We start from the raw sequence: 20,570 nt of genomic DNA, 5'->3' as shown, positions 1-20,570 counted from the left end.
TCAAGCGGATCCTCGTAAACACCAGCGCCGACTCAAACATCATGTTTCGCAACGTGTTCGATGCTTTGGGTCTCCGGGATGCCGATCTAAGGACTCACAAGCACAATGTAGTAGGGCTAGGCGACCACTTTATCAAGCCTGACGGGATAATCTCCCTACCGATCTCCGTAGGACTAGGACAGGGGAGAAAGTCGGTAATGGCAGAGTTCATGGTTCTGCAAGATCTATGGCCTACAACGTCATCCTGGGAAGAAAGACTACTAATGAATTCGAGGCAGTGATCAGTACAAAGATGTTGATAATGAAGTTTATTGCTGAGGACGGATCTGTGGGATCCATAAAGGGAGACTTGGAAACAGCAATCGCCTGCGACAATGCTAGTCTCTCCTTAAGAAAGAAATCCAAATAGGCATCGGGAGTGTTCCTCGCCGACCTGGATGCTAGGGTCGATGACAAGCCTAGACCCGAGCCGGAAGGAAACTTAGAAAGGTTTAGGGTTGGTGACTCAGAGGAGAAGTTCACCTTCATGAACAGAAACCTCCCACACAACCTGAAGGAACCTCTAATGGAAATGATCAGGGCTAATGGCGACCTATTTGCCCGGACGCCAGCCGACATGCCGGGGATAGACCCCCAGCTCATGTCGCATCACTTGGCCGTCAAGGCGGAAGCCAAGCCAGTAGCTCAGAGGAGAAGGAAAATGTCACAAGAAAGGGCAGAGGAGGTGGCGAGGCAGACGGCCAGCCTTCTTGAAGCGGGATTTATCCGAGAACTCGATTACTCGACTTGGCTGTCGAACATAGTTCTAGTTAGAAAGCACAATGGGAAATGGAAGACGTGTGTGGATTATTCCGATCTTAACAAAGCATGTCCCAAGGACTCCTACCCCCTCCCCAACATAGATGCGCTCGTTGATGCGGCGGCTGGATATCGGTATCTAAGCTTCATGGATGCTTATTCTGACTACAACCAGATACCGATGCACCGGCCAGACAAAGAGAAAATGGTGTTCATAATGCCAGGGGAAATATACTGCTACAAGGTAATGCCGTTTAGGCTGAAGAATGCTGGGGCCACATACCAAAGGTTGATGAACAAGATATTCGGCGACCTTATAAGCAAAATGGTGGAAGTATATGTAGATGATATCCTAGTACAGACCACCCAACCTGAAGACCTCATAAGCGATCTAAAAAATGTGTTCGCTTCCCTTCGGCAACACGGCATGAGGCTCAATTCGCTTAAGTGTGCCTTTGCCATGAAAGCAAGAAAATTCTTGAGGTTTTTGATAACCCAGAGAGGGGTGGAGGCCAACTCGAAAAAGTGTGAAGCAATACTCCAAATGAAGAGCCCAGGATGCATGAAAGACATTCAGAGGTTGGCAGGAAGGCTCACCGCACTGTCCCATTTCCTCAGGGCATCGGCTACTAGAGCCCTACCATTTTTCAACTTGATGAGGAAGGGGATAGTGTTTGAATGGACCCCGGGTGTGAGGAGGCGTTTAAGCATTTCAAGGAAGTAGTTGCAACACCACCTATCCTCGGGAAGCCCAAGGATGGGGAACCACTATACCTGTACTTGGCCATAATTGATGAAGCGATGGTGGCGGTCTTTGTGCGAGAAGAAGGAAAGATCCAACAACCAATCTACTTTTTGAGCAAAGCACTGCAAGGAGCAGAACTAAGGTACAGAAAATTAGAGAAGCTAGCACTCGCGCTCCTAACCTCTTTCCGTAGATTACGACAGTACTTCCAATGTCATTAAGTGGTCATGAGGACAGATCAGGGAATCCGACAGGTGCTCCAGAAACCTGACTTAGTGGGAAGAATGATGACTTGGGCTATCGAGCTATCTCAATACGACTTGCAATATGAACCCAGGCATGCGATCAAAGCACAGGCCATGGCCGACTTCTTGGTGGAAGTAATGGGAGACCCAACCGAGCCACCGAACATAAGGTGGAAGCCCCACGTAGACGGAGCTTCCAACCAGACGTCCGACGGAGATGGGATAATGTTCGAAAGCCTGACTGGAGTCGTTTATGAACAATCGATCAAGTTCGAGTTCCCCGTGTCAAACAATCAAGTAGAGTACGAGGCCCTTTTGGGCGGCTTTGTCCTGCCCAAGTAGGTCGGAGCCATAAGGTTAGAAATATGTAGTGATTCACAAGTCGTGACCTCTCAGATCAATGGAACATATCAGGCCAGAGACTCGTTACTACAAAGATATCTGGAGAAGGTTAGAGAGTTAACCCAGCAATTTGAGGAGGTCTCGGTGCAGCACATCCCGAGAGAGAGAAACACGCGAGCAGATCTTCTGTCAAAGCTAGCAAGCACCAAACCAGGAGCGGGGAACTGATCTCTCATTCAAGGTCTGAGAAAAGAACCAGCGGTCACCCTCCACTTAACAAAGGTGGATCCCTCTTGGATGGACCCGATCACCGACTTCTTGGAAAGTGGCAAGCTTCCTGGCGACAAGAATTCGACCAAAGCATTGAGAAGGGAGGTGGCCAAATACACAATCATACAAGGTCAGTTGTTTAAGAAGGGACCCAACCAACCCTTGCTAAAATGCCTGCATCCAGACCAAATGGATTATGTGCTCAGAGAGGTCCATGAGGGGTGTTGTGGTTACCACATCGGGGCCAAAGCCCAAGCAAGGATGCACATCGGGGCCAAAGCCCTAGCAAGGAAGCTCATCAGAGCTGGTTATTACTGGTCATCGATGATGAAGGACTCCAAAGAATTCGTGAGGAAATGCGTCAAGTGCCAGGAGAACGCCAATTTTCACAAGGCGCTAACAACCGAGCTAAATCTATTGACGTCTTCCTGACCTTTTGCACATTGGGTAGTCGACTTCCTAGGACCCTTCCCGGTAGGTCCGGAGCAAGTCAAGTTCCTTATAGTTACTATCGACTATTATACCAAGTAGATAGAGGCCGAGCCACTAGCCAGCATATTCTTATCCAGTTGTCAGAAGTTTATGTGGAGACAGGTAGTAACTCGATTCGGCATCCCAGAAGTCGTTATCTCTGATAACGGGATGTAGTTCACCAATAAGAAGTTTGGAGAGTTCCTTGCATACTTGGGCATAAAGCAAAAGTTCTCATATGTGGAACACCCCTGACGAATGGCCAAGTTAAGGCCGCGAATAAGGTCATCCTGCTAGGCCTCAAAAAGCTGCTTGATAAGAAGAAGGGAGCATGGGCTGACGAGCTCGCCTCAGTCCTCTGGTCCTACTGCACAACCCAGCAATCGTCTACTGAGGAGACCCCATTTTGCCTAACATACGGGGTGGATGCTATGATACCTGTAAAAGTCGGCGAACCGAGCCCACGGTTACTCTTGGGAGGAGTGGAAGAAGCTGTGGAAAAAGACCTAGTAGACGAGGCAAGAGAGATGGTCCATTTGTCGGAAGCAGCGCTGAAGTAAAGAATGGCCTTGAGCTACAACATCAAAGTACTTAGGAGAAAATTTGAGCAAAATGACCTGGTCTTACGGTGCAACGACCTCGGACTGCCGACTCAAGGAGAAGGTAAGCTGGCATCGAACTGGGAAGGCCCGTACAGGATAAAGGAAGTAATCGGCAGAGGAACCTACAAGTTGGAAAGACTCGACGGCAAGAAAGTCCCGAGAACATGGAATGCGAGGAACCTAAGAAGATTTTATTCTGACCAAATGCGCTGAATAGGCGACCTGCCAGGTTCTATAAGACCCGGGTTTTGCTTTATCATTAAATAATTCACTTTTGTGAAATACTTATCATTTCCATAGATCTGATCAACTACTGATTAATGTTCACTTATGATTAAATTTACCTTTTCCCCTTTTTACATCCCATGTCAATAAATTTCTTATGATACGTGGTAAATGGGGCGACGATATGATAACCCGGGACTGATCACACCGGGAACCAACCAAACTAACACTATAACAAACGGCTATAGCAGTAATAAAGCCATGACTTGGCTTCGTCAAATTACCAGCGCTACAGGTCGACAAGCCAATACCAACAAAATGGTAACCAAATAGAACAAAAATGCACTACTATGTAAGAGGGGAAGAACACTAACCATAAGCTGACCAAGCGACTACTAAAGTAGTTTAAAGTTACAAGATTCAACATGCACGACAACAAAGTTGCAAAATTTATACAAGAGTACAGAGATCACTTCTTTGGCATATCAACAATCTTGCCATCCTTAATGGTCTTAAAGACCCCGATCGCCGATGTGTCGAAGTCTGGAGCCACGAGCTTCACTTGGGCTTTAAGAGCCTCTTCAGTCATCAATATGACATTTTTCTCCTACTTCACGGTCTCCCTGTACTTCTTCTTAAATTAGCAGCCTTAGTTCAGAAGTCTTCAATTTCTCCTTGGCGACTCTGTCCTTCTCCTCGACAGCTTTAAGCTTCTCATCTATGCTGGACAGCTGCTCCCGAAGTGATTCAACTTCCACCTTAAATTTATTATTGGCTTAAACAGAAGACTCAAGCTTCCTCTGAACAGACTGCGCCCCTGCCAGGGCAAACTCTGCCTTCCCCGCTATGGCCGCCCCGCGAAGAAGAGTTCGGTACATCCACCTTGCTTGCGAAGTAAGGTCCCCACCATGGAAGAAGTCCTCCATGCCAGGAAGCAGTTGGGCGTCAATAAAGTTCCCGACATCAAAGTTTCTCTCCATCACAGTGAGGGCTCCTTCAGGGCTAGAGGACGACCTCTTCCTCTTCGGGTTATTTACAACCACCACTTTCATCGTCCTCAAATTGTGGTTGAGAGGTCGAGCCCTCGTCGGTACCGACCACCTCAGCTTGGGTAGGAGAGGCATGCATCTCGATAGTGTTATGGGGCGTCACCTTGGCAGCATAGGAGGAAGGCACCGCCTGGGCCTCAACATATTTGGGGGGAACCTCCTGGTTCTCATTGGTCGGTTCTTCGTCGCTATCTCTAGCCAAAAAGGTGTTGTATAAAGCGTCAAGTCTTGTCACTTCGGCCTACATTCCCACTACAACAAAACCATGAAACCTATTATGTTGTGAGGTCGGCATAGCAAATTAAAGCAATAGTAACAAAAAAGTGAAGATAAAGCCACTCACAAATATAATTCCTAGTGACTTCCCGATCACCCATGAGGAGGTGGGGGTTAACGTCATTTTTTGAAAAGAAAGCTAACAACACGTCGACAATACTCTTATTTTGGGGGTACAACCCTTTGTAGGTCACCTTAGTGAAGGCGTTAGACCCTGCCCCGAAACTCTAATAGGTCGGGATGTGCCTTTCCCCCTCCAATATCAGCCAGAAGGGATGCCGACCTTTAGCGGGACGAACCTTGAAGTACTTGTCCTTGAATCCATGATATGAATCCTCGAACAAACCAAATATCCGCCGACCTTGAGCAGATCGGAACGACATAAATCCTTTTAGATAACCCATTATGAATATTAAATGCCCAGTGCAAAGAACAATGGGACACAGGGCTATCCCTAACGACGAAAAGGCATACACACGCAAAGGGTGCATCCTTACCACGAGCAACCAAACATTAGACAGCAACCTGCTTGGAGAAGCGGAACGCGCCACCAGCGGCGCTCACGACCACAACTGGCGCATTGGGGGCACTGTTGCAGCCCAGCACAGCTAGGCATGTCAACTAACCCGGCCCAAGGGTTTACCGACCTGACTAGGTCAGTTACCGTGACCCGCCCGTCAGGTGACCCGGCCACGCACCCTCCTTGCCAGCTACGTGATAGCTGTGGAGAAGGAATCTTCCTGGAAAGAGGCCTTCCCCTGAGGGGCCCACTTTACTGACAAGAAATATAAGGGGAGGGTCCTACCCCTCCCCCAAGGTACGTTACTAACAACACTATACACTTTTCCCGCCTGCACACCTGGCTGACTTGAGCGTCGGAGTGTCTTTGCAGGTGATACCCTCCTGCACGAAGAACCCAGGAAGTCAGCCGCTCTAGCCTCTCTCTCCATGACCCAGAACCAGGTGGAACCCCATTTAAGGGATCCAATCCCGAACCGTCCGGTACCCGACCAACCGAACAATTTATTTTAAATAATTGAGATTTGGAGTTTAATACTTTTATTTTTATAAACAAAGAAAATTAACTATATTATCTTATATTTTATATTAGAGTACTTGATTAAAAGCCAATTAGTAAATTGATAAATAATAGTATTCTTAAAGTCATTTTAAGAATTTAATTAGGTTTCAAATTGAAACCCTATTTAAAATTCGCAAAATTAGTAAATAATTAGCCAATAAATTAATTATTAACCCAAAAAATTAGAAAATAAAATTTTATAGTTTAATGAGGTAGAGCTAATTAAAATAAGAATTTTAACATAAATTTTAAATAACTTGGCCCAAGACTGGGCCGAACAGACTAAACTGGACAAACCGGGCTCTTATTGGACCCAAGGCCGAAACCAATAACTTCTTAATGAAGGCCAACATGCCTTCCTTCCCCCAAATCAAACGAAACACATGCTGAACTCATGAAAGTGGGAAGAAGGGGATGAGATCCAAACCCTTGGCTTGACTTCAAATCAAGATAACTTCTCACTCCGAGTTCTGATCACCGCATTGTTTGCGGCCATGTGATCATCGCGTCGAACTCTATGAATCCATCGTAACAATTTCATAGGTAAGCTTCACTCTCACTCTAGTTTCTCTACCCCTTGAATTTCGAAATTCATGAGTGTATATGCTGAGATTTTGTTGGTTTTGGTACTTTAGGTTTGAATTAGCTTGCGGGAGTCGTTAGGCTTAGTCTGCTTGGTCTGTGTGTAATGACCCAATTTTTAGTATGTCTAGATCATACCAAAAATTGAGCACTACTAACTTGTCTTCCTAGTTACTATCTATTATTTATTATATGAGCCTGATCCATCATTAGAACGTTGTTAATTTGTGGGGTAATTTTTTTTGAAAATATTTGGATTAATAAACAAAATAATTCATAGTCAATTCACAAAGAATAGCAAATAAAATAGTTATAAACAACCATACTTATATACATCTCAAGCAATTAACAATATTTAGTTATATAGCCTTTATTAGAGTATATATTATAGATCTGAGTTAGAACACCCCTAGATATAGCTACATGATAACTATATAGATATATACATATACATACAACATCCCAGGCCCCGACCTGTTCAACAAGTCCCTAAGCTGTTGCCCAGCCTAACTTAGACTCTATGCTCACCTAATCCCTCTAAACTACTAAAGCAAGGGAAAGTATGATCTAGGTCTTCAAAACTCGGGTCAAGTCAAATGCCATCAAAAGGTGGAACATCTTCTCCTACACCTCTGCACGATTATACGTCGTCATAGAGCATCTCTCTAGTACTTCATTGAGTGGCCACATAACAGAAACATCGTGCGGAGGACTTAAGCTAAAGTTCGTAGATAATCAAGGTGTAGATGTCGGTTGGTCTCACGGTATATATCTATAAACAGAAAACGAATCTCACTCTAGACTCAAAAGACTACCCAGAGCAGAACCCTTTTGCAGAACGATCATCAATGGACTATGGAAGGATACTTTTGCTTTCATCTGAAGGGGAAAGGAAGAGAGAAGGGTAAGAACTGGGGAGTCCTTCGTAGGGCCAGGGTTATCAGTTAAGTTCATTAATTTTGTATTGTTTAGTAGATAAATAGCAGAATACAGAGAAGCAGTAAACAGAAGAAATAGATAAATAGAAAAAATAGAGAAAACAAAAAGCAAAACACAAACAAAAGAATACAAGAAAATCAAACATAGACACAGAGAATAGAATACTGATACGTAAAATTTGAGAATTCTACGTACAACCGGCAAGTATACCGGGTCGTATCAAGTAGTAAGACTCACTAAGAGTGAGGTCGATCCCACGAGGATTGGTAGATTAAGCAACTTTAGTTAAATGGTAGATTTAGTCAAGCAAACATAGTTTTGATTTCATGAGCATTTTGATTTTTAAACATAATTGCAAGAATTTAAATGGCAAAGAATGTAAAGAACTAGAATAAAGAAATGAAGTGCAAGTAAATGACGGAAACTTAAATTGCAAGAAACTTAAATAACATCAAAGGTAAATGGCAAGAAGTAGATGAACAGAATGTAAATAACAAGAGTAGTAAATAGACAGAATGTAGAAAGGGATTGGGAATTGGGTAATCAAATAGCTAGAGCAAGAGAAATGAGAGTTAATGATAGAGAGGATCATTAGGGATTAGAGATGTTAGTTTTCGTGAATTGATGTTAGTCAAACCCTTCTCAATCATGGGTATAGATCCATGGCAAATGGGTGATTGAATCCCAATCTCTTGGTGATTCAATCTCTCTCAACATAGCCAATTGCCACTCTCGTGATCTAATTGTTCATGAGAAGAGATGAAGATCAATTTTAATCCAGCCACACAATTTCCAAAATCTCAACCAAGGAAAGTTACATCTCACATACTAACCAAGGTATGTTGATTGAGGAAATCATGAGAGGATGAACTCTAAACTGAATTATGTGGCTCATTCGTCAAATTCACCACATAATTCATATAGATTAACCCCTCTCTCGATGGTGGTTGAATCTTTGAAGAACAAGAGTTCCCTCTTTAGATCAACCACTAAAATTGAGAAAGAGAAGATGGGTTCACCAATTCATTCCAACCAACAGAGGGGTTTAGTGAATCATAGCTCCAATTTCAACAACAATTGCCATCAATCAAAGTTAAACTAAATTGCAAAGAAAGATGAAGAAGAAGAGGTAAATGCTTGAAGATTAATAAAATGAAGAAGAGAAGTTCCAAGATGAACCAAGAGTAGCTCTCTGGGTCTCCTCTCGGAAGTACCAAAAGAGTTTTCAAATACAAGTGCTAAAAAGTGTAAAACAAATGACTAAGTGTAAAAAGTAGAGTAAAAGTGTAAAAGTCCCCCCAAAGTACAAACTCAATCTCTATTTATACTAGTCCTAAAGATCTTCAAGTGGGTTAGCAAGATGGGCTTCCTCTTTGTTGAATTCTTGGCTCAATTGATGAAGTTTCTGGCCTTTGTGAGGAATAGGGGAAGTGGAGCAAGTTGGCACCAATTCTGGCCCATTGAGGGCGTTATTGGCACTAACTCCAGGCCAAATGCACGTTGGCAACGTGCAGGGCAATTTCCTGGGCATGAAGTATGAGACTTGGGCGTTGCTAGCCCAAGTTGTTGCCAACAACTTGCTTTTCCTCTTCTTGGCCTTACTTTCATGCTAAATGTAGCCCAGAATTTGAGTGTCAACCTTCAGCTTCAATATGGACTATCATACATCATTGGAAAGCTCTTGATGTCTATTTTCTAATTCCACTGGAATCACCTCAATTGGACTTTCCTAGCTCAAGTTATGGTTCCTCAAAGAAGGTAAGGTCAAGCTGCCAAGTTGTTGCCAAGTTGTTGTGAATAACGCACCCTCAACCCCAAGTTGGCAACGTGCTCGAGCATCACTCTCCCAAGGCAAGGACTTGGGGCTGGCGTTGTTGCAAAACACGCCTCCCTTGTGGCACGTTGGCAACGTGCTCGACCCACACCCCAAGGCCAATCTCTAGCTTTCTTGAATTTCACTTCATGTTCTTGTTTTTAGGGCCTAAAGATGACTCTGGTTTGGCTCCAATCTTGTGCTCCACCATGGACTATTATATATGGTTGGAAAGCTCTGAATGTTAGCTTTCCAACGCAACTGGAAGTACTCAATTTGGATCTCTGTAGCTCAAGATATCTTCCATTGAAGTGGACATGTTCAGGCTGCCTTGTTTTGGTAAGTTGGCGTTGGCAACGCCCATCCAGCGTTGGCAACGTGAGTGGTGCGCCAATGGGCGTTTAGAATGCTGGTTGGTGCGCCATTGGGCGTTTGGCAGCCTGGTTGGTGCGCCAATGGGCGTTTGGCAGCCTGGTTGGTGCGCCAATGGGCGTTTGGCAGCCTGGTTGGCACCAAAACTTGGTGCCTAGCCAAACTTTCTTGTGTGGCGTTGGCAACGCCATTCTTGAGTTGGCAACGCCAGCTCCTTTTCTTCCATGGCTCCATTTGTTGCTTGGTTGTGTGGCGTTGGCAACGCCCATCTTGAGTTGGCAACGCCAGCTCCTTTTCTTCCAGGGCCAAGCTTGATTGTTTGGCGTTGTTAGCCTGCGTTGTCCTCAAAAACGCCCCTCATCTCTAGGCTGGCAACGTGCTCGAGGCTCCAAATTAGCTCTCTAAGATTGCTTGGGTGGGCGTTGGCAACTTGGTTCTAGAGTTGGCAACGCCAACCTTGCTTCCAGGGCCATGTTTGCTTGCTTGTGGCTTGTGTGTGGCGTTGGCAACTTGGTTCTAGAGTTGGCAACGCCAACCTTGCTTCCAGGGCCAAGTTTGCTTGCTTGTGGCTTGTGTGTGGCGTTGGCAACTTGGTTCTAGAGTTGGCAACGCCAACCTTGCTTCCAGGGCCAAGTTTGCTTGCTTGTGGCTTGTGTGTGGCGTTGGCAACTTGGTTCTAGAGTTGGCAACGCCAACCTTGCTTCCAGGGTTGCCAAGCTTGCTTGGTATGATTGTGTGTGGCGTTGGCAACGCCAATCCCAAGTTGGCAACGCCAACTTCTTGCCTTGGTTGCCTCCAGGGCCAAGCTTGCCTTTGCCTTTTGGGTCTTAAGTTTCCCTCTGATTTGAGCTTCCATTCCTTGCCACATTATGGACTATTGTATATCGTTGGAAAGATCTTGATGTCAGCTTCTCAACGCAATTGGAATCATGCCAATTGGATCCTTGTGGTTCAAGATATTCATCCTTGAAGAGGGGAGGGTCAGGCTGCAATTTCCGCTGATTGTGCACTAGCACGTTGCCAACTTGGTTTCCAAGTTGCCAACGTGCTACACCTCCTGGCAGCACCACTTTGGGCGTTGGCAACTTGGAAACCAAGTTGCCAACGTGCTCTCTCATCCTGGTTGCATCAATTGGGCGTTGCCAACTTGAGGATCAAGTTGGCAACATACATCTCCTTCTTGCTCCAAGATTTCCTTGCATCCTTCTTGCTTCCATGCTTCCTTGTTTCATCACCTATCATCAACAAAGGAAATAGCTTCAAAGTCTTACCAATTCATGCAATAAATTTCATGAGATTCATTCATACTCATTCATGTATGTATTCCTTAAATCATTTGCATGAATTTGGCTAGAATCAACATGTTCCTTAGTATTCTCATGCATGAATACAAACTCATAAAAGGACTTGTTTATTTAGAGAAAATGAGTGAAATCAAGCTAAAATCAACTAAACTAACTAGCTAATATATCAAATATGCAATTGCATCACAACACCAAACTTAAACCTTGCTTGTCCTCAAGCAACAAAAGAACTATGCACAAAGATTTCTTTTAATTGGAATGAGTTGAGGAATAGCTTATAATACCTTGGTGAGTGAAGTGATTAAGTGATAGTGGGGTGAACTCTGAATTATGTGTTCATGCAAGGGTCCCAGTGCTTATCAGTCCTTACATTTTGGAAGTCTTAGATCTTAGGACTTTCATTCAAATGATATCATGGAGATCTCTTTATATGTAATCACCTTGAAGCAGCTTATAATTTTTGTGCTTTGACCTCGACTCTAAGTGTCATGTCTCAAGGCGGCTCTTTAGATAAGCTTTCAATCAATACTCCTAAACCAGTTGGTTTTAAGGTATTAGGTGTTAAAGCACCCCCAAGGATTTACTTGCTCAAGCCTCTTTCCTTGACACACTTCAACCACAAGCATTTACTAGGATAGCAACTCTTTTGAGTTTTTGTTTCTTTCTTTCTTTTTCTGCCTAGTAATTGATGCTCAGAGCCTTGGGCCATGTTCTTTTTGTTTTTGCACTTTCTTTTCTTCCTTTTGCTTTGTTTGCTGCTTCTTGGATCAATAGATTTTTGAGAATCTCTACAATACTTCTTTGAACTTTATGTCCTGCCTATGAGCTCCCATGCAAGTTTTCACAAGCATGCAACCTCAATACATGATCATACTACTAGAACCACCACTTCTCCTAATCTTTTGCTTGCCTCAAAAACTGATTTTATTCCTCAATCCTTCTTTTCAAAGAACTTTCATGTGATGCATTCTTGAAAATTGAGTGCAAACAGGTTTTGAAGATAAGAATGTTGTGAATAATCAAGCATCTTGCTTATTATAAAGAAAGACTATGCTATGAAGGCAGGCGGGAATATAAAAAGAAAAATTATATGATGCCGACAAACAGAGCAAATAAGGATACAATCCAACTTTCAATCACAGCAACATTTGATGTAAAATATCACTTAACAATACAACCTGTTGGAGTTCACTTGCTTTTCTTCTCATCATCATCATTGCTAGCCTTTATGTTCATCTTTTGCTTCTTTGATTGATGATGCTTAATCCCTCCAAAGGCTTGTATGACATTCTACAATGATATTAAAAGTTGCTTGTTCCCCAAGCACTTAGAAACAGTGGTTAGTCTGCATGATTTATTTGTGGGCTTTTTGAACTTACTTTGGTGTGGGAACACCAAACTTAGTACCTTGCCAATGCATCAAATTAACCATGTGTGAAACTCTTTCTTCTTTTTCTAAGGTAATAGACTAAAAACTAGAAAACAGCAAGATAATTAACTAGTCCGTCTAAATGCATGCAGCTAGCCTTATGGCAGAAAGTGAGAATGTGTTTTATGATGGGATTTTTGGTGGAACACCAAACTTAGAATCCTTCATTCTCCCTTAGATTGTTTTGGTGTGCAACACCAAACTTAGCTTCTTGCAATCTAGATGAAACTAATTAACAGTTTTATTGAATTAGATATGAAAAGATGGTTACCTCTGGTTGGGTTGCCTCCCAACAAGCGCTCTTTTATTGTCACTAGCTTGACATTTGTCCCTCTTTAGGGCGGATGATGATCATAGTGCCTTAATCCTTCCCCTCTCACCGTGAGCTTCCTTCCAGTATCATTCTTGATGATTTCCACATGTTCAAGTGAGAGGATTTTGTTCACTGTGTAGTATCCAGAAAAGTGTGGAGATGTCTCTTTCGGTTGGTAAGTTAGCATCACTTTATCCCCTGGTGAGAAGTCTTCAGTGGAGATTTTCTTGTTTCTCCATCCTCTTGGCATTTTCTTCTTGGGACTCTCTTCTTTTCCAGGAGATAGTTCAGGTTTTGGAATCTCAATTTTTGGATAGTCCTTGCTATGAATCTTAAATGCTGACTTTGATTGCAGCTTCTCCTCTATTCTTTGAGCTTGTTGCAGCACCTCCACCTCTTCATTTTCTTTCCTGCATGAGCTTGGAAGTGCCTCATCAGGTGCCTCTTTCAAGTTGGGATTTATGGAATAAATCATCATACACTCTTCCTCTTGGGTGGAGTCTTGCAAATTCTTGAAGACATGGAACACTATATGCTCATCATGCACCCTTAACATTAATTCTCCTTTTTCGACATCTATCAATGCCCTGGCAGTAGCTAAAAAGGGCCTCCCTAGAATAATGGGAGTGTTGTCATCTTCCTTTATGTCTAGGATGACAAAGTCAACTGGGAGGAAAAATTTGTCCACCTTTACTAATACATTCTCTACAACCCCGAGTGCTTGTTGAATAGATTTATCCGCCATTTGAAGGGCTATCTTTGTAGGTTTCAATTCATGAATCTGAAGCTTTCTCATCAGAGATAGAGGCATCAGATTTATGCTTGCACCAAGATCACAAAATGCTCTCTCAATCATCATGTTGCCTATTGTGCAGGGGATGTGAAAGCTCCCTGGGTCTTTCATCTTCTTTGGCAACTTTTTCTGGATGATGGCACTACACTCCCTGGTCATCATAACCGTTTGTCCCTCTTTCAAGGATCTTTTCTTTGTCAATAATTCCTTCATGAACTTAGCATATAGGGGCATCTGTTCAAGTGCTTCAATGAAGGGGATGTTGATGTGTAGTGTCTTGAATATTTCCAAGAATTTGGAATATTGCTTCTCTTTGTTCTCTTCTTTAAACCTTTGAGGGTATGGGAGCATTGGTTGGTATGCTTTCACTGCCTCCTTTTTAGCTAATTTAGCACTTTGTGTATAGGTTTCTTGCTCCTGCTTTTGTTCCTTCACCTCTTCTTTTAAGCCTTCTTTGATGTGCTCTTCCTGAGTAATGGCTTCTGTCTCCACTTTCTTCCCACTTCTCAGGGTGATTGCTTTACACTCCTCCCATTTTATGGCTTTTTCTGTGTCTCTTGGGTTGGGTATTGTATCACTTGGAAGAACATTGGTTGGTCGCTCGGCTTGTTTGGCTAATTGTCCCACTTGTCTCTCAATGTTCTTCATGATGACCTCATGTTCCTTGTGTCCCTTAGCTAAGGCTTGAGTGGTTTGAGCAAGTGCTTGTAAGGTTGCTTCAAGACTTGAAATTCTAGTCTCATAATGGTCAATTGGGGATATGATGGGGGTGGATTGTTGTTGAAAGTTGTTGGGTGGGTTAGTGTGGTAATTCTGTGTGTTGGATGTTGGTGCAGGGAAGTTGTTTTGGTGAGTTTGTGAGTTATTATGAGGGTGTTGATATGTGTTTTGTGTTTTTCTATATTGGTTAGTGTTGTTGGCATGGTGGCTTTGGTTATTTGTGTTACGGTTGTGGTTGTGGTTGTTGTTCTTTTGCCAATGGTTTTCACCCCACTTTAGATTGGGATGATTTCTCCAAGATGAATTGTATGTATCACCATGAAATTCATCCTGAGAATTTGAAGTGTTCTGCATGTATTGAACTTGTTCTTGTGGTTGTTCAACCGTGATCCCTTCACCTTGGCTCCATTCAAGTGATGGTTGATTTGTTGTGTTCACTGCTGCAAGTTGCAAACCATCCATTCTCTTTGTTATCATCTCCATTTGTTGTTGGATTTGTTGGTGCATTAACTTATTTTGTGCCAAGATAGCATCAACACCTTCAAGCTCCATTACACCTTTCTTTGGGGGCGGATTGTTTTGCCTCTCTGATGAGTAATAGTATTGGTTGTTTGCCACAATCTCAATGAGGTCTTGGGCCTCCTCGGCAGTTTTCATCATGTTGAGTGATCCTCCTGATGAGTAATCTAGTCCCTTCCTTGCTTCAAAGCTTAAGCCTTCATAGAAGTTTTGGAGCTTAACCCAATCACTAAACATGTCAGGGGGGCATCTTCTCATTAGTGATTTATACCTTTCCCAGGCTTCATACAATGACTCCCCTTCCATTTGCCTGAAAGTCTGGACCTCTGTCTTCAACTTGATGATCTTTTGAGGTGGGTAGAACTTTGCTAGAAACTTGCCCATCACTTCATTCCAATCATTGAGGCTTTCCTTGGGGAATGATTCTAGCCATTGAGTGGCTTTATCCCTCAAAGAGAACGGAAATAACAACAACTTGTAAACATCTGGATGCACTCCATTTGTCTTCACTGTGTTGCATATCCTCAGAAAAACAGAGAGATGTTGATTTGGGTCTTCAAGAGGTCCCCCTCCATAAGAGCAATTGTTCTGTACCAAAGTGATGAGTTGAGGTTTTAGCTCAAAGTTATTGGCCTGAACATTTGGTGTAGCAATACTGCTCCCACAATGTCTTGGATCAGGGATAGTAAATGATGATAACACCCTTCTAGCTTGTCCACCATTATTGTTGGCCCCTCCAGGAGGGTTTTGCATCTCATCATCCATGACTTGATATTCTCCCTCTGATTCCTCTGACCCTTCTTCACCAACTATGAACTTTCCTCTTTCTGCTCTCCTTAACCTTCGGCGGGTTCTCTCGTCCTCAATATCACGTCTACTTGTTCCTGACATACACAAACAGAACCAAAATCACAAGTGCAACATGCTAAAATTAGAGTGAAATTAGAGTTAGTGAAACAAAGTATCAAACAGTTAGTGGGCTTAATGAAAACACAAAAGAAAATGCTTAATCTAAACCACCTTTCACTTAATCATTGTCAATCTTTCCAATCCCCGGCAACGGCGCCAAAAACTTGATACGTAAAATTTGAGAATTCTACGTACAACCGGCAAGTATACCGGGTCGTATCAAGTAGTAAGACTCACTAAGAGTGAGGTCGATCCCACGAGGATTGGTAGATTAAGCAACTTTAGTTAAATGGTAGATTTAGTCAAGCAAACATAGTTTTGATTTCATGAGCATTTTGATTTTTAAACATAATTGCAAGAATTTAAATGGCAAAGAATGTAAAGAACTAGAATAAAGAAATGAAGTGCAAGTAAATGACGGAAACTTAAATTGCAAGAAACTTAAATAACATCAAAGGTAAATGGCAAGAAGTAGATGAACAGAATGTAAATAACAAGAGTAGTAAATAGACAGAATGTAGAAAGGGATTGGGAATTGGGTAATCAAATAGCTAGAGCAAGAGAAATGAGAGTTAATGATAGAGAGGATCATTAGGGATTAGAGATGTTAGTTTTCGTGAATTGATGTTAGTCAAACCCTTCTCAATCATGGGTATAGATCCATGGCAAATGGGTGATTGAATCCCAATCTCTTGGTGATTCAATCTCTCTCAACATAGCCAATTGCCACTCTCGTGATCTAATTGTTCATGAGAAGAGATGAAGATCAATTTTAATCCAGCCACACAATTTCCAAAATCTCAACCAAGGAAAGTTACATCTCACATACTAACCAAGGTATGTTGATTGAGGAAATCATGAGAGGATGAACTCTAAACTGAATTATGTGGCTCATTCGTCAAATTCACCACATAATTCATATAGATTAACCCCTCTCTCGATGGTGGTTGAATCTTTGAAGAACAAGAGTTCCCTCTTTAGATCAACCACTAAAATTGAGAAAGAGAAGATGGGTTCACCAATTCATTCCAACCAACAGAGCTCCTCCCCCTAATGAAAGGGGTTTAGTGAATCATAGCTCCAATTTCAACAACAATTGCCATCAATCAAAGTTAAACTAAATTGCAAAGAAAGATGAAGAAGAAGAGGTAAATGCTTGAAGATTAAGAAAATGAAGAAGAGAAGTTCCAAGATGAACCAAGAGTAGCTCTCTGGGTCTCCTCTCGGAAGTACCAAAAGAGTTTTCAAATACAAGTGCTAAAAAGTGTAAAAAAAATGACTAAGTGTAAAAAGTAGAGTAAAAGTGTAAAAGTCCCCCCAAAGTACAAACTCAATCTCTATTTATACTAGTCCTAAAGATCTTCAAGTGGGTTAGCAAGATGGGCTTCCTCTTTGTTGAATTCTTGGCTCAATTGATGAAGTTTCTGGCCTTTGTGAGGAATAGGGGAAGTGGAGCAAGTTGGCACCAATTCTGGCCCATTGAGGGCGTTATTGGCACTAACTCCAGGCCAAATGCACGTTGGCAACGTGCAGGGCAATTTCCTGGGCATGAAGTATGAGACTTGGGCGTTGCTAGCCCAAGTTGTTGCCAACAACTTGCTTTTCCTCTTCTTGGCCTTACTTTCATGCTAAATGTAGCCCAGAATTTGAGTGTCAACCTTCAGCTTCAATATGGACTATCATACATCATTGGAAAGCTCTTGATGTCTATTTTCTAATGCCACTGGAATCACCTCAATTGGACTTTCCTAGCTCAAGTTATGGTTCCTCAAAGAAGGTAAGGTCAAGCTGCCAAGTTGTTGCCAAGTTGTTGTGAATAACGCACCCTCAACCCCAAGTTGGCAACGTGCTCGAGCATCACTCTCCCAAGGCAAGGACTTGGGGCTGGCGTTGTTGCAAAACACGCCTCCCTTGTGGCACGTTGGCAACGTGCTCGACCCACACCCCAAGGCCAATCTCTAGCTTTCTTGAATTTCACTTCATGTTCTTGTTTTTAGGGCCTAAAGATGACTCTGGTTTGGCTCCAATCTTGTGCTCCACCATGGACTATTATATATGGTTGGAAAGCTCTGAATGTTAGCTTTCCAACGCAACTGGAAGTACTCAATTTGGATCTCTGTAGCTCAAGATATCTTCCATTGAAGTGGACATGTTCAGGCTGCCTTGTTTTGGTAAGTTGGCGTTGGCAACGCCCATCCAGCGTTGGCAACGTGAGTGGTGCGCCAATGGGCGTTTAGAATGCTGGTTGGTGCGCCATTGGGCGTTTGGCAGCCTGGTTGGTGCGCCAATGGGCGTTTGGCAGCCTGGTTGGTGCGCCAATGGGCGTTTGGCAGCCTGGTTGGCACCAAAACTTGGTGCCTAGCCAAACTTTCTTGTGTGGCGTTGGCAACGCCATTCTTGAGTTGGCAACGCCAGCTCCTTTTCTTCCATGGCTCCATTTGTTGCTTGGTTGTGTCGCGTTGGCAACGCCCATCTTGAGTTGGCAACGCCAACTTCTTGCCTTGGTTGCCTCCAGGGCCAAGCTTGCCTTTGCCTTTTGGGTCTTAAGTTTCCCTCTGATTTGAGCTTCCATTCCTTGCCACATTATGGACTATTGTATATCGTTGGAAAGATCTTGATGTCAGCTTCTCAACGCAATTGGAATCATGCCAATTGGATCCTTGTGGTTCAAGATATTCATCCTTGAAGAGGGGAGGGTCAGGCTGCAATTTCCGCTGATTGTGCACTAGCACGTTGCCAACTTGGTTTCCAAGTTGCCAACGTGCTACACCTCCTGGCAGCACCACTTTGGGCGTTGGCAACTTGGAAACCAAGTTGCCAACGTGCTCTCTCATCCTGGTTGCATCAATTGGGCGTTGCCAACTTGAGGATCAAGTTGGCAACATACATCTCCTTCTTGCTCCAAGATTTCCTTGCATCCTTCTTGCTTCCATGCTTCCTTGTTTCATCACCTATCATCAACAAAGGAAATAGCTTCAAAGTCTTACCAATTCATGCAATAAATTTCATGAGATTCATTCATACTCATTCATGTATGTATTCCTTAAATCATTTGCATGAATTTGGCTAGAATCAACATGTTCCTTAGTATTCTCATGCATGAATACAAACTCATAAAAGGACTTGTTTATTTAGAGAAAATGAGTGAAATCAAGCTAAAATCAACTAAACTAACTAGCTAATATATCAAATATGCAATTGCATCAAATACAAAGAAAGCATACATTCATACAACAATCATAACAGAGAAAATGCACAACCAAGTATGATGCATGTCTGTCCTATGCAGGCCATGAGCTCATGTGTCAGTTTGCACCCTACATCCCGACATTACCTAGGAACTAGTCTTAGATATGGCTTCCCATTGTGTCCTTCGTGCATACGTGTCGGTGGTTAAGAATACCATTCCTTCGTGACTACTGGAAGTCGGTGCAAAGCTCAAACCCATAATATACGCACAAGGGGAAATAGTGATCCTCAGTTCGTGGGCATCCTCGAGATCAACACAAACAAAATAGCGATCCTCGGTTCGTGAGTTTTCCCCGAGATCAACATACAACAATACACTGATCCTCAGTTCGTGGGGTATCCCTGAGATCAAAACACAAACAGTTCGTAGGTTATTTCCGTAATCAATGATTATCAATTTGTGGGCTTTTCCCGTATATAAAACAAATAACAATTCGTAGGTTTTCCCCAAGACCAATGATCATTCAGTTCGTGGGTGGTAACACGAATCTCCACACCTTCATACTGTAATACCAGCAAGTGCACTGGGTCGTCCAAGTAATACCTGAGCAAGTCAAGGTCGATCCCACGAGGATTGTGGTTTGAAGCAACTATAGTTATCCTGCAGGTCTTAGTCAGGCAGATTAGAAGGAATTGACGTGTTTTAATATTGTATAAATTACTTTTTATATCAAATAGAGTCAGTAACATGAATAGAAAAAAAGAGTAATTAGAACTCAGAAATTGTGTAAACTATGAAAAGTGAATAGTTGAAGATTGGAGTTGCTTAGCCTTTCTAAATTAATTCTGGTATCACTGCCTTCTTTGCTTATGAATGATGTCCTTCTATGGTAGGTTGTATGTGATCAACGCTATTGCCGGTGGTCGTTGATCTCCTCTGGTCCAGATCAAATGCCATTGCCCATGGTCATTCAATCTGACGGAGGGTGAAGCTCTAGCAGTCATTCTCTTGGTGATCTTACACAAAACACCACAGATAAGGTTGAATCTTCTGGATCATAGAATGCTGCTTCTATGGATTCTAGCCTATACCATGGAGACCCTAATCTCCCCGAAAATTGACTGAACTGGTGTCTCAAGAAGTCCCCAATGAAGTCGTGGATTAGCCGTCTGAGAGATGTATAAACATAGCTATTGGCTCGTGCTTTCCGGCCATGTATTCACACGAACCCAAGTAGACGCATGTTAGGCACATTCAAATTTTTATGCTTATGTTTATCTATGTTTGTGTCTTATGATCATTAGTGTCTTAGTGTCTATGCCTTAAAGTTATGAAAGTCCTATGAATCCATCACCTTTCTTAAATGAAAACTGTTTTTATTACAAAAGAACAAGAAGTACATGATTTCGAATTCATCCTTAAAACTAGCTTAATTATTTTGATGTGGTGACAATACTTTTTGTTTTCTGAATGTATGCTTGAACAGTGCATATGTCTTTTGAATTTTTTGTTCATGAATGTTAAAATTGTTGGCTCTTGAAAGAATGATGAAAAGGGAGACATGTTACTGAGGATCTGAAAAA

At 42.7% G+C, this 20,570-nt stretch overlaps 1 protein-coding gene across 1 annotated transcript; it reads left to right on the top strand.

Annotated features, from left to right (window-relative positions):
* Positions 1-2,427: 2,427 nt before the first annotated feature.
* Positions 2,428-3,431, top strand: LOC140175638 (uncharacterized). The gene is made up of 3 exons (XM_072204165.1): positions 2,428-2,765; positions 2,852-2,994; positions 3,097-3,431. Exons 1-3 carry the CDS (start codon positions 2,428-2,430, stop codon positions 3,429-3,431), a joined length of 816 nt encoding a protein of 271 aa, XP_072060266.1.
* The last annotated feature ends 17,139 nt before the right edge of the window (positions 3,432-20,570 follow it).

Source organism: Arachis hypogaea, chromosome 10 (genome assembly GCF_003086295.3).
Source record: "Arachis hypogaea cultivar Tifrunner chromosome 10, arahy.Tifrunner.gnm2.J5K5, whole genome shotgun sequence".
Lineage (NCBI taxonomy): Eukaryota > Viridiplantae > Streptophyta > Magnoliopsida > Fabales > Fabaceae > Arachis > Arachis hypogaea.
Note: the sequence above shows the minus strand (reverse complement) of the source record. Positions and strands in the feature narration are given on the sequence as shown.

Excerpts from the sequence above, each read along its gene's own strand:
- LOC140175638 (XM_072204165.1), top strand. The coding sequence starts at position 2,428 with ATGGACCCGATCACCGACTTCTTGGAAAGTGGCAAGCTTCCTGGCGAC. Across the intron at positions 2,766-2,851 it reads TTCGTGAGGAAATGCGTCAA|TCGACTTCCTAGGACCCTTC; the intron begins GTGCCAGGAGAA and ends CACATTGGGTAG. Across the intron at positions 2,995-3,096 it reads AGAAGTTTATGTGGAGACAG|CAAAAGTTCTCATATGTGGA; the intron begins GTAGTAACTCGA and ends TTGGGCATAAAG.